The following is a 14,812-nucleotide window of genomic DNA, read 5'->3' on the forward strand; positions in this document are numbered from 1 at the left end:
CAGAAATTCGACTTAAGTTGAATCGAACTACTCTTGTAGTGTAGACATACCCCCAGTCACTGTCCAACACTAAAGAGTGTAAAATAAGGTGTGGAGCTTGGTGTCCAGAGACCTCAGCCTGCTTCGCACCACGGCAAACACACCATTAAAAATTCTGTTAACCATTTTATTAACAATCCAGACAGGAAAGGAAACCACTCAGAGTATTTGAAATGTAAAGTATTAAGTCAGGCTTTCATTTTAGCCACACCCCTTGTTCCCTTTCCCTTTAGCTGGAGGCAGTTTTATAAAGGAAACACACACCCCTCCCCAGCTGTTTGGCAGTCTCTTAGAGGTATCAGAGGGCAGAAGGTTTTCACTGTGGGGAGATCGACACAGGGATTGATTTAGTGGATCTAGTGCAGACCCGCTAAATCAATGGCAGAGCCCTCTCCAGTCTACTCCAGTACTCCATCTCTCCGAGAAGAGTAAGGGAAGTCAACCATAGAGCATTTTCTGTCAATGCAGCGCAGTTAAGAAACCTGGGTAAGTCGACCTAAGTTTTGTCGACTCTAGCTATCTTATTAATGTAGCTGGAGTAGCGTAAGGTAGGTCAAATTACCCCGGTAGTGAAGACAAGCCCGGGTGGGGGGGGGGGAAATAACCATCCTTTTGAGGAAAAGAGAAGAAGTTAGTTGAGTTGGGCTGCAGCTGTCATTGTTGCTGTTGCTGTTACTGTCCAGTATTAGAAGCAAAAGCCTCCTAGTTTCTCCATCGCTTCAGTGGTATCAAAGATGGAAATAACTGTGATCCCAGGTGGTGGTTAGGATTCAGCTGGAGCTGGTAGGGGTGGTCATGTCATATGGGTCCCTCCTTCTGCCCAGGACATCTCTCAGGATCAGGATGACGAAGTCCTGGGGTCCCAGGAGACAGTAGGAGTGGCAGCCATGATGGTGACACACACTCCAGAAGCCTCCATCTGTTCTTTTTATTCTTTTTGTATTTTCCCCACAAAATATCTTTCTTTTAAGGAAGCAGAAAGGGAGTGATGGGTAGAATAGTCCGTTCCCCCATTATTTTCTCTTCAAATAAGTCTTAATATCCAGCATACCAATTTTGGATCATTAACTTTCTTAGGCTAAGTCTACCCGGGGGCAGTGGGGGGTGGACCTAAGATACGCAACTTCAGCTACATGAATAGCATAGCTGAAGTCGGGGTATCTTAGGTCGATTTACCTGGCCGTGAGGACGGCGGCGAGTTGACCGCTGCCGCTCCCCCGTCAACTCCACTTCCACCTCTCGCCACAGTGGAGTTCTGGAGTCGATGGCAGAGCGATCAGGGATCGATTTTATTGCATCTACACTAGACACGATAAATCGATCCTGGATAGATCGATCACTATCTTCAGCTTCTCCGCTTAGCCCACTATGTGAGAAAAACGTTGGGTGCAATGTTGCATCTCAAGCTATAGTAGTTAGTCCCTTACCAGTAATGATAGGTGGGAAATTTGGGTAAACAAGAAAAACAAGTTTAGGCCCCCAGAACATCACTGCTTTTAGTGATAAATTATTTATTGCTTCAGATTTACCGGCATTATCATCCCATATTAAGCCAACAGCTAACTGGTTTGGATACTTGGAGACTTTTGATGGGGCCCTGGTGTTCCCTCTCTCAGTCTTATCAAAAAGACGACTGAGAAGTGACTTGATTATGGCGTACACCTTCCTTCATGCAGAGAAAGGACCTGGTGCTAAAGGGCGCTCTTAATTTAGCAGGACAAGAACCAGTGGCTGGAAACTGAAGCCAGACAAATGTAAATTAGAAATAGGGCACAAATGTTTAGCAACGAGAGCTTGAAGGGGGACACTGACTCCACACTGGCTGGAAAGAGGTTAAAGAGGGGCTGGGAGCTCAGTCAGCCCTACCCTGTTACACCTACGAGAGAGGTCAAAGCCTGAGTGAGGAATTAATAGAGGAAAAGGCCAATACAGTAGGGGATGAGTAGCAGAAGGGGTAGTTGTCCTGTGCTAGCAACTTGAAGGAAGGCCTGGCTGAGGTCAGAGAAAAACTATAGTTTGCATGGAGGAAGGCTAGTCTGGGGCCAGGGGATGTCCTGAGACTGCTAAATACAAAGAGCCTCTTAGGGGCAGATAACCCTGGTGTAGGACCTCTACATTTGCTTTGTTCACCATAACGAATCCTCTTTCCTTCTGGGACTGTTGAGGAGTGGGCCTGAGAAGGGGCTTTGAGAAAGCCCTTGGGACAGGCCGAGTTAGAAAGTAGCCCAGGGAGGAGGCAATGGGAGTGAATAGACAGAGCGGAGTTGCTTACGACAGGGTCCCTGGGCTGGAACCCAAAGTAGAGGGCAGGCCGGGGCTCCCCTACCAGCCTGCCAAGGATGGTGGCATGAAAACCCGCAGAGATGAGCTGGAAGACCAATGAAATCTGAAGTCTGGCTGAAGATCTGGTGTGCTGCTGCTGAACTACTGTTGAGCTAAACTGGGTTTATCTCAGAAGGGATGAGATTATATGTTATTTAGCTGGAGGCCAAGTCACGAGAACTAGACCACCGGAGAGTGGCCAAAGTGACAATCAGCACAGGGTTCTGAACAAGAAGACCCTGCTAGGCCATACCCAGCCATAAGGAGGCACGCCAGCCAGGGAGTCACTCTTCCAGAGAAGATCATTAACCATGGGAACAAGCCACCACGGGAAGTGGTGAATTCTTCATTTCTTAATATCTTAAGATCAAACCCAGATGCTTTTCTGAAAGTTGCTTTAACCAATCACACATTATTGGACTAAATACAGAGTTAACTGGGTTAAAAATAATCTTCTGCTATGTACAGGAGGTCAGAGAAGATGATTCAACGTCTCTGCTGGCCTAAGATCTGTGAATCTATGGATCTTCTTCTAAAGCTGTTGGTACTAGCCAGTTTAGAGACAGAAGCGTGGGTAAGGTGGATGACTGACCTCCTCTAAAGTGGCAATTCCTATGTTCCTTAGCGCTGGTAAAGAGAAACACCTTCTTTGAAGCTAGAAGTTCTCCTGTCTCCACAACTTTCACGCTTAGGTTAGGAGTTCACTTGTTACACTTGTTTGTAAGTTCTTAAAATAAATGCAGCATTAACTCTGCCTTTGAGGGAGTTGAAAATTCCCATTAGCAGAAGTTTCCAGGGAGTTGTGGCTCTCTCCTGTAAAGAATAAGAGGAGGCAGTCACCTCTGGGATCAGGTAAAAGCCAGCTGTGCCAATAGGAGAATGGAACTGAGGGTCCTGTGTAGAACTCTCAGGTCTCTTTACTGAGGTCCATGAAGATGATGGTTATCGACTCTAGATCCTGTATCGTACTCTCTGAAAGACTGCATGAAGAGGTCACATCAGAGACTCCAGCTTTTGTTACACTTGTTTTTGAGGAAGCACAACGTTTCTCATCAGACTCACAGAAGGTTTGTATATTGTTATGAATGATGTGTAACAGATTTCTTTCTGTGTGACATACCCTGAGCAGACCGTTTAGATGCATGTAGAACACCCTGGTTTACTCAGTCAGCCCTAGCCAGAGAAAATGGCAGGAATTTCTGAGGATTTACGATAATTTGTATATGCCCAGTCATTCACTGCATAAAAGCCACCCTCCAGGATTGATGTTGGTTAAAGCCCAGAGTCAGTGAGACCCCAGAAGGAGGGAGAGATGGTCTTCATTTTCCTTCATCCATCCATCCATCTCTCTCTCTCTCTCTCTCGATTAATTTGCCATCTAAGTGTTTTTAGGTTACAGATGATCAAAGCAACCCTATAACACATGAGCTTACAGTTTGACATGACTGAAATAATGTAATTTCTAGCGACATGAAGAAGAAATATGCAAGAATTGTATCTGATATTTACATGTCTAGGATTTGTAAACCTGTCAAAACACCCTAAAAAAAGACATAGAATAACAATTAACCAACCAATATTGTACTGCTTACCTAAAAATTCACATACAAATTAATCACTAAGGAATCAGTAAAAAATTCAGAGATGTGTGCCACAAGGAAATAAAATAATTAACCATAGAAATGAAGGTCTGAGAAGCATCTTGAGATATCACCTAGTCCACCCTCCTGTGCTAATCATCTAGATCATGTCTGACAGGTGTTTGTCTAAGCTGCTTTTCAAATGTCCAATGACAGGGATGCCAAAACCTGCCTTGGTAACCTGTTCTGGGACTTAACTATCCTCAGAGTTAGAATGTTTTTCTACTATCTCAACTAAATCTGTCTTGCTGAGTTTGATGGTATTTGCAGGGCAAAGGTCATAGAATATCAGGGTTGAAAGGGACCTCAGGAGGTCACCTAGTCCAACCCCCTACTCAAAAGGGAGACTAACCCCCAGACAGATTTTTACCCCAGATCCCTAAATGGCCCCCTCAACTATTGAACTCACAGCCCCAAGTTTAGCAGGTCAATGTTCAAACCACTGAGCTATCCCTCCCCCTTAAGTGTAGAAATCCCAAAGAGCCTGTACCTACCTCTATAACCAGTTTAAACATCAAATAAAATAAAGTAACGCCCCCACCCCTCCAAAAATGTATCTGTTTCAAGCCATGTTCCACAAGCTACTGTTACTGCTTTTTAATTATTACTTTTCTTGATAGACCCCATGGCAGACACAAAAGAGGGAAATAAAACATCCATTACGGGATTCATCCTCCTGGGCTTTGGGAATCTCCATGAACTTCAAATTCTTCTCTTCCTGCTGTTTCTAGTGATCTACATTGTGACTGTGGCCGGGAACATCCTCTTCGTTGTGCTAGTTGTGGCTGATCGGCACCTTTACATCCCCATGTACTTCTTCCTGGGGAACTTGTCCTGCCTGGAGACCTGCTACAGCTCCACCATCCTGCCCAGGTTGCTGGCCAGTCTCCTGACTGGGGACAGAACCATCTCTGTTAGTGGCTGCCTCGCACAGTTTGATATCTTTGGTTCTCTTTTAGCTACAGAATGTTGTCTCTTATCGATGATGTCTTACGATCGGTATTTAGCCATATGCAAACCTCTGCATTATGCAGCCCACATGACGAGAAGGTTTTCCTTTCAGCTAGCAGCTGGGTCTTGGCTAAGTGGGTCTGTGGTCAACACCATTGCGGCATGTTGGTTATCACAATTGATTTTCTGCGGCCCCAGTGAAATTGACCATTTCCTTTGTGATTACACCCCATTGATAAAACTGTCCTGCAGTGACACCAGCTGGATGGTTCTTGTGATTTTCCTTCTCTCCTTGATATTCATTCTTCCTCCATTTCTCTTAACCCTGACATCGTACGTGTGTATCATCCGCGCAGTCCTGAGAATCCCTTCCAGCACGGGGAGGGAAAAGGCTTTCTCCACCTGCTCCTCTCACCTCATCGTCATCACTATTTTCTATGGGACCCTGTTCATTGTCTACGTGCTCCCAGACACTGCGGCACTGAACAAAGTGTTCTCCATCTCCTATACGGTCCTGACTCCCATGGTCAACCCCCTCATCTACAGTCTGAGAAACAAAGAGGTCAAGGAGGCTCTGAGAAAAGCTCTAAGTAAGACTATGACTTTTATAATCAATCACAAACTTTTTTCTAGGCATTTATTGTAGGTTGCAATTAAATGTGTATAACAGGAACTCAGGAGGTGGTGTGATGTAGCAAACCACAGCTCATGTGGGAGCCCTGAATTACCAGAGCTGTTCTAATACCTACAGTGAGACCCATGCAGAAGAGCTAATTCATAAGTAATGATTGCAGAGCCAGGTATTGGCTGACTCGTGGGTTATAGTATGGATGGGCCCTGGCAGGGCTGGCTCCAGGGTTTTTGCCACCCCAAGCAGCAGGGGGGAAAAAAAAGCTGTGATCGGCACCCGCTCCTCCGCGCCGCTTCAGTCTTCGGTGGCAATTCAGCGGCTGGTCCTTCCCTCCAGGAGGGACTGGGGGACCCGCCATCAAATTGCCGCTGAAGAGCCTGACATGCCGCCCCTTCCCCTTGGCCGCCCCAAGCACCTGCTTGCTGAACTGGTGCCTGGAGCCGGCCCTGGGCCTTGGATCTGCCCAGGGTAAGGTGAGCTAAAAGAGTGAGTTAATAGGCAGTAGGTTTAAAACAAATAAAAGGAAGTATTCCTTCACACAACACACTGTTAACCTGTGGAACTCTTCACCAGAGGATGTTGTGAAGGTGAAGACTATAACAAGGTTCAAAAAAGAACTAGATAAATTCATGGAGGATAGGGCCATTAGCAGCTATTAGCCAGGATGGGCAGGGATGGTGCCCCTAGCCTCTGTTTGCCAGAAGCTGGGATTGGGTGACAGGGCATGGATGTCGTCACTGTGTGTTTCAACAGCGATAAAGCTTTGACTTTTTAAAATCAACATTTCCTGTCATTAAATAATTATTGTCTGTCCAGCGCTGTTTTGTCACCCATTCTCACAATTTCCCACAATTGTGTATTAGTATATAGGCTTGTTTGTGAGCCTGGCGTAGACTTTTGGGTTTGACTTTTTGATACTCTTATATCCTTACTAATCTGTGTGAACAAAGAACAAAGACGCTGTGTGATACATCTGCCCACAAGCAGATAGAGTTAAAGTGTTACAGGTATGGTGGGAGTGTAATATGTGAGCATACACTGGAAAGTTGCCTGGATCTTCTCTCAAGCCAGGGTCAAGCAACCAATCAAGAAGGGCAAGGAGGAATGGGGTGGGGGAAGGCATAAGACACACTAAAAGCCAAAGAAAAGTCTGGCCTTGGCCAGAACACAACGTCACTCCTTACCTCTCCCATGGAGTACGAGAGAGGTTGGATGAAGACCCCAGACTCACAACCCTCCCAAATGGAACATGACCATAAGTTGTAAGGGGTAGGACTAGGGCTGTGCACTGCAGGTATATTTGGGCCTGCTAAGAAGAGGGGAATGGGGAACAGGGACCCAGGCAAGGTTCTGTGGCGTCAGAGCTGGGAACAGAACACTGGGAAACAGACTCGGCCGTCGGGTAGAGCTGTAGATATGTTTGCTTGAAACTAACCCCAATAAACATCACATCGACTGTAATTGGACTTCTGCTCTTCTGCTTTCTGTCTGCGTGCCAAGAACCAGGGTAGGAGGTGAAGGGAAAGCCCTCTAGCATTGTGATTGTTCAAATCAATAAAAAGAATTTTAAAAAAATACTTAAAACTCAGAATTTTGCACAACTGTGAAACCATTAATTGATAAAAATAGAAACAAAATGCTTAAAGGCGCACACTGGTGTTATGCACTGAAATTAGAAAAAAAATGGGATTCTGCCAAGCCTAACTAAAGGATATCCTGATATGGCGCTTTTCCAGTCGCTCTTGCTGAAGCTGTTTCACTGCGTACAACAATTAAATACGCCTCGGGCCTCATAGTGAGCAAAAATGACTCTGTATCCCAGTGGTCAAAGCAGTCGCTTCAGAGGTGGAAGAACCCTGTTCAGATCCCTTCTTCTGATTGACCAGTGGTGGCGGGGAATTTAACTGGGGCCTCCCCCAGCCCTGGTGGGTCCCCTAACGACTGCGCTAAATTTTATAAGGGAAGATCCTGCTGTTGCTTCCTCCTCCTCCCTCATCTCCCTCTGGCCATGTTTTGTAGAGTTATGCGTGTTCAGAGCCTGCCTACTGGATAAGTCTTCACAGATGAGATAGGCAGGGCAAGGCCCATCTTCACAGGTCTGAGGATTGTGCTGGGATTTAGGTGTCAGATGGGTGTCCAGAGGAGCATGCCCAGAGGCAGAAAGTTAGGCTCTTAGGGAATAGTTACAGCGCAAGTTGAGGGACCATGGGCCAGATTAGTAAAGGTCTGGATGTTGATGGGGTTTTGGTGCTTAGAAGCTTTTGAAAATACCTTTTAAATATCTGGCCATTAGTAATGTTAAGTGCCTACAGAGTTAAATGGCAGCAGAACATGTGTTTGTGGATTGCAGTGGTGCCTAAAGCTGCTTACATCTAGTCTTCAGGTGCCTAGTCCCTTTGTGGAGCTGGGCCTGGGTGACCAGCGGTCATTGGAGTCTGCTTCACTCAGTGAAACACTCAGACACTATGAATTTTAGCTCATTTTCACCTGGTCTGCTGCCACTTGACTTGTTATTTTTTGAGACCCTTACACGATGGGTCTGAGACATCAGTGAGTTATTCCGATTATACAGTGATTGAAACTCCTGAAATCAAAGCTATCGTGCTGGCATGAAGCAGGGTGTGGAATCTTCGCCAGTTGAAGTTAAAAATTAAAATGTTAATCTTTACATGATCCCTTACAAGTGGATAGTTTTCATTTTTCCCATTTTGTAACCAGGAAAGTCAAACAGAAAATTATTCTGATTGAGCATTTCTGGAACACCATGAAAGGGTGCGTGGGGATATAACTCACAAATAAAGGAAAAATGTTTCGCCCCAAAGTCATGTTGTGCTAAGTACTTTGATGTTGTATGATTAATTATTATTGCTGTTGTTATGGTTGTTTTTATTTTAAAATCACGTAACATTTTATTTTGTTTTAACCACCATGTTGGCTAAAAATCTCCACCACATCTAAAATTGCCATCCCACCAGATAGCTAAGTAAGTAGGCAGGTAGGTAGATAGGGATGGGGATGGGTGGATGGATGGATGGATAGATAGATAGATACACCCCATTCTCCAAGTTACCCATCTCCCCTTGGGCACTTTACTCCACTATTCTCTTGGGAAACTTCGAGCCCAGGATCCTCCCACCAGCAAGATATTTTCCAAATGGTAAAATTTGGAAAACAGTAAGAAATTGAGAGGGGAAAAAAAACTACTTTCTGACCTACCTCCAACTTTTTTCCATTTGGAAAATAACTAAGTGCTGAAAATATTACTTCCAGAGAGAAAGCAATGCTTTAACTTTAAGAAAGCCCACTTTCAATGCTCAGCAATATTCCGTGAAGCTGGAAATCATCTGGAAACAGTACAAAAGTGTGAAAAAAAAACCCCAACACTTTCCTATGTTTTCAAAATTTCATGCAGGACAAATGGAATTTCCAGACAGGAATATTTCTAATGGGGATTTTTCCCATAAACATTTCCCCAGGAAAATCCTGATTTTTCAGCCAGCTCTACTCAACATCAAGAGTTTTCCCACTATCACCAGAAAGAACTGGGATCCTCTATCCATTCAGAGAACAGGTCAGGTGTTCACTTTAGCAGTGCTCCGCCCTCTCCTGATCCGCATCATGTCAGTTAATCATGCTCAGGGTGCAGTAATAATCAAATAGTTGTTTGTGAACCACCTGTTGTATGCCAAGCTCTCAGTGATAGGGTCAGTATGCATCATTTGGGGTGAAATATTACCCTCCCCAGAAAGCCAGTATTAGACCTACCCAACACTTCAGCCATATCTGGAGTACTTAGCTGGGAGTCAGGTGGTGCATGAGCCTTCTGTTGATCTTCTGAACAGCAGCGAGTTTCGCCCTTGGTCCAAAGCTCACAGACTTTAATGGGAGTCTCTCCATTGACTTCACTGGGCTTTGCCTCCATCTGTAAGAGGATTGAGAGACTCAGGAGTTGGTCAAAGGGTCCGTGAGAAAAATTCTTATCTGTAGTGTATCTAGAATGGAGAAACTGGAGTACAACAAGCCAACTGGCCTACTTTATATGGACCAATTCTAGGAAGGAGAGGGAAGTATGAATATCTACTGCCTTGCAACTTCTGCAATCATTCCCACCTCTGAATGAGAATATAAATACTCAGGATCTACTGCTTCCCTGACTTATGCCTCTGATGTCAGTAAAGTTGCTTCTGATTTACACTGGTGTCAGTCAGAGAAGAATCAGGCCTATCGTTCTGCTCAGGCAGCATTTTACATTTAGCTCTGTAATTGCTTTGCACAAGTGTAATCGATGGCAGAAGCTGCATGGAGAATCAGCCATCCTATGCCGTGGTTTCTTTCAGATCTTGGCCAAACAGGGCACCGCTGCATGGAAATTTGGAGGAACTTTCCTCACATATATACCCGTCTCATGAAGGAATGACTGAACCACCAGTTTACTTTAGCACACCCAAAAGTGTTTTCAAAAGCACTTACGCAAACTTCAAAAGTGGCATAGGAGGCTTAGGTCCCGTTGCCTTTCCATGAGATTTAGGTTGCTAAGCCCGAGTAACTGAGAAACGCTTAAAAATGGGACTTAGGCTTCTAAATCACTTAGACACTTTTTAAACTGTTACCTGAACTAATTGTGTGAGCTCATTGGATGGGGTCTGGGTACACGTGTGCTTGCAATGGAGGACAACAGGGGGTTGGATGGAGAAAAGGTAAGATCAGCTAACTCTGCTGCCATTTTCAAATCCTTCTAAGGGAATTGGATGGGAACTCAGTGTCTAAATCACTGAGGCAGCTGCAAAATCTAGAATTAGTGCATTTTTTCTTGACAGTCACCATAGCATTCACGGAATAGAGAGAGAGATTTGTTTCAGGATTAGAAGTTTCTTCCCTCTCCAGGACTCTCCCTTTGAGATTAGAAGTTTGACTCTGGTTTAATTTTAGAAAATGTCAGTAAATACCAACTTCCCCTTGCCTGTTGCCTTCCCCACAGCACACGTGCCTCGGGAGACCGCCTCTCCCCGCAGAAGGATATATAAAGAATTAAAAAAGACATTCCCCATTTGACAGAGAGTATGAGGCACAGGGTCATGTTACCAGACATAGCAAAGGAGCGTCAGTAGCTTTTCTAGGTTGTCGTTCCAGTTACTGGGCACATGGAAGTAAGTGAATGCAGTGGGGACAGAAAATGAACTGAATAACCCAGCTCCTGGTACTTGAAATGCTGTGTGAGCAGGTGACAACAGAGACTCCAGCCGCTGACAGACCCGCCTTAGAGGTAAATCACCCATTTCCATTCTGACCCTTGAATCTTGAGGAGCTGGAAGCAGTGTAGGGCAGTGACCAATCCCATGGGAATCCAAGGGAAACTGGGCACTGATCTCTCGCAAACTCCCAACCCAAAGCAAAATGACTGATTTTAGGAATAGGAAAGACCTGTCAAGTCACGTCTATCCTAGCTCCTTTCCTGGCCTCCATCACCCTGGTATCTGGGCACCTCACTGCCTTCAATGTATCTATCCTCCTCCTACCCCTATGTGATGCCATTACCCCCAATTTATAGACAGGAGGTGGTGCACAGAGAGGCAGATTTCTGGTGGTTTTTTGGCACCTCAAGACCCCGACCCCTCAGTGGGATTGGAAATCGATGGGCATTAGATACGGCCGCTATTCAGGCACCAGGGTGCATTCTTAGGTAGCTACCAGCCTTTGGAAATCTGCCCTGAAAGTCACACAAGGGGTTAGTGAAGAAGCAGGGAAATTAACCGACATCTGCCGAATCCAAGGGCAGCGCCTCAAAGAGGGGAGCGGCCTCCGTCTCTCTCTAACCTCCCCTCCTGACCCCGCAGGGTTGTGCCCTCACTGGCAGCTCCGCCGTCACGGGGCGCTGAGAGAACTGCCGTGGGGAAAGCAGAGCAGCTCCTGGCTGCTGCTCTCGGTGCTCGGGGGCAGACGCTGGCTGTAAGGGGACTTGGCACAAATCGGTTTGTTTCTCCCCTTAGAGGGTTAATATTGGGATTATTTTCTCTTTCAGATTTTTGCACCAATTTTTAATTATTAATTTTTACAGTCACAGGAGACTCAGCGGGAGTTAAGATGCGGGTCAGGGCGAAGGCAGGGCTGCCAGCAGGGGTGGGGGCTCCCGACCAACTGAGGGATCCAAGACACCAGGGCACGGGGGCAGGGAAGGAGGCTGCTCTGGCCTGGTGGAGCAGAGATCCATGGCCAGGGCTGGGAGCAGGAGGAGGATGGCAGCGAGCCCCCGGCCACAGGAGTGGTCACCTCATTGTTGAACTGCTCCATCGATGGGCAGAAACCATTCAGTAGTGGGGTGGCCTCACCACAGCCAGGGACTCACTGTCCTCCTCGCAGCCCAGGCCCGCCAGGACCACAGCCTTCCCCGCGCACCTTATGCCTGCAGGGATGGGTGTCGCCAGCCATGCGGCCGTGCAGGAGCCCTCTGCAGCTCTGCTCTTCCAGCCCCGCCCATTCACTCCCGGGACCACTGGGTGCAGAGGGCTCCCTGCCTGGCCACCGGGCCTGTAACACCATCCCTGTGGGTGCAAGGCTCAGGGAGAGGCTGCACTAACTCCCACTCTTACTGATAGTTTCTGTTGTTGGTTTGATTGTATCAGCTGATATCGACCTTTACCAACGTCCGTCGATGGAAATCGAATCCAGCCGAGCTGCACATTTAAAGAAAGCTCAAGGCGTTTGCTGTCCAAATCCCTTTGAAATCAAAGGGGCCCATCCTAGAAGTCAGTGGAAATTTTATCTTAGATATCAGCGGAGAAGTCTCGGACAGAACAGAATTATTCCTGGGGTGCAAAATTAACCTTGTGTAAAACTCTGCAGGATCAGGGCCTTACTGAGCAATTAATAAAGATTAGTAAATTGGTCCAGGAAAAGATATGACCTCACCCACCCTCTCTCTTTAAGGATCAGTAATGGGGAGAGAGACAGTAACGGCAGACTAGAGAGAGAGAGAGAGAGAGAGAGGATTAATATAAAGACAAAGAAAAAACATTGAGCTGATCAATATTTCTGATTCGCATTTTTGATGAAAAAATATTTGGTTGATAGGAATTAAAATGTTCCAGGGAACAGATCAATTTCTACACAATTTTGTTTAGGAAAAAAGTTATTGTATAGAGCTTTATGAAATAAAATAATATAAACATGAATAGAAATAAATGTAAATATCTATAAAACACAATTTAATATACTATAAAAATATCATAGAAAAAAATTAAAAATAGGTTAAAACATTTTAAAAAGTAAAATTGGAATGAAATCCAACATTTGAAATCATGCAATTGCCAGTGAAATGGAAATTGGGGTCCTACACCACTCTCATAATATGAAAATTGCACATTTCTTACACATTATGAATTTTATCCACAATTTTTGCTTGCAAGAGAGGATCAATTTCTAGCTTTTGTAGTGGTTTCTAGCAGGAGATTTTTTGGTTTTGGTTTCAAATGAAGATCTCATCACCGTATGTAGAGTGTCTGACTGCAGGACAAGGAAGGATTGTCCTAGGGAAGGGGAGGCATTTGTCTGACGATAAAAACTTTCAAATGGCTCTGATAGCATTAGATCGCCCATTTCCTCTGCAATTCACTTGGAGTTGGCTGCCAACACACTGCAAATCCCAGCCTTTGCTGTTTAGTTTGTTTCCCTGTTGCGGCTTCTTCTACAATATCCAATCCTGGCCCGGTTCGCCCATGGATCTCCAATCTATACAGACCATTGCCCTGCTCTGATACACCAGGTAATGAAACATGTGACTATTTCAAGCAACACGTTTTTGTCCTGTTGTACCTAAGCCCCATCACCTTAATATTTGAGTGCTTGGTGCCATCTCTCAAGTTACTACACGAGCTTCCAGAGAGATTAATGTTTTGTTGAACCGGCAGTCTGCTCAGATCTGAAATCTGCCCCAGGGATCACAAAATGGCATTTCCGCCCGCCCCCGGTCTCCATTCACCCATCCTTCCTGTAGCTAGCAGAGGGGGGCAATGAAAAAAAAGGTTATATTTTATTGAGTGAATTTTCTTCATTTATGTGGCAGAGTTCATTTCTTTCCCATAGGGAAACCAAACGTCCATCACAGAATTCATCCTCCTGGGATTCGGGGGTCTCCCAGAACAGCAGGTCCTTCTCTTTCTGCTGTTCCTAGTGATCTACATTGCGACCATGGCAGGGAACATTCTTATCGTTGTGCTAGTTGTGACTGACCAGCACCTTCACACCCCTATGTACTTCTTCCTGGGGAACTTGTCCTGCTTGGAGACCTGCTACAGCTCCACCATCCTGCCCAGGATGATGGCTGGTCCCCTGACTGGGGACAGGACTATTTCATTTAGTGGGTGTCTCACACAATTTTATTTTGCTGGTTCTCTGGTTGCTACAGAATGCTTCCTGTTATCAGTGATGTCTTATGATCGATATTTAGCCATATGCAATCCACTGCACTATGCAACCCGTATGAGTCACAGATCTTACCTGAAGCTCGCAGGTGGCTGTTGGATAGGTGGATTCCTAGCTAATAGCATAAATATGTTGTCGATATCTCAGTTAATATTCTGTGGCCCCAATTGTATTGACCATTTTTTCTGTGATCTCATCCCCCTTGTAAAACTCTCCTGCAACGACCCTCACCTGATGGAAATGGTGACTTTCACACTCAGCTTGCTTTTCTTAATGGTCCCATTCCTTCTTACCTTGATGTCCTACATCTGCATCATCACCACCATCCTGAGAATCCCATCCACCACCGGGAGGCATAAGTCCTTTTCCACCTGCTCGTCCCATCTCATCGTGGTGAGCATTTATTATGCAACTCTGCTGACTGTCTATATGTTCCCAACCACCGACATCCTGAGCGACTTCAAGAAAGTTCTGTCTGTCACCTACACAGTCCTGACTCCCCTGGTGAATCCCCTCATCTACAGCCTGAGAAACAAAGAGGTCCAGGCAGCCCTGAGGAAAGCTTGCAGGAAATTCATGGTTGGACCATGCTAACTGATCAATTTCCTTGGGTTAAAATAGATGTAACATGGGTTGGGGTAGAGACTGAACCAAAGCCTGTTGTAGTCCCAGCTCGTGTTTCCCTGAGCTCCACTGGGCTTCGTGTCCTGCTCTTACACAGTGTCTCTCAACCTTTCCAGACTACTGTGCCCAGGGACGCCCAGAGGATTGAGGGGGCCTGGGGTCTTCGGCGGCGGGGGGCCCCCACTTC

The 14,812-nt window shown here is 45.8% G+C and overlaps 2 protein-coding genes across 2 annotated transcripts; both read left to right on the forward strand.

Annotated features, from left to right (window-relative positions):
- The first annotated feature begins 4,626 nt into the window (after positions 1–4,626).
- Positions 4,627–7,465, forward strand: LOC123347459 (olfactory receptor 11A1-like). Its single transcript, XM_044984874.1, has 2 exons — positions 4,627–5,542; positions 7,335–7,465. The coding sequence occupies exons 1-2, from the start codon at positions 4,627–4,629 to the stop codon at positions 7,463–7,465; spliced, it is 1,047 nt and encodes a 348-aa protein (XP_044840809.1).
- Positions 7,466–10,247: 2,782 nt separating this feature from the next.
- LOC123347460 (olfactory receptor 1361-like) lies at positions 10,248–14,595 on the forward strand. Its single transcript, XM_044984875.1, has 2 exons — positions 10,248–10,280; positions 13,663–14,595. The coding sequence occupies exons 1-2, from the start codon at positions 10,248–10,250 to the stop codon at positions 14,593–14,595; spliced, it is 966 nt and encodes a 321-aa protein (XP_044840810.1).
- The last annotated feature ends 217 nt before the right edge of the window (positions 14,596–14,812 follow it).

Source organism: Mauremys mutica, chromosome 13 (assembly GCF_020497125.1).
Source record: "Mauremys mutica isolate MM-2020 ecotype Southern chromosome 13, ASM2049712v1, whole genome shotgun sequence".
NCBI classification, from domain to species: Eukaryota; Metazoa; Chordata; order Testudines; family Geoemydidae; genus Mauremys; species Mauremys mutica.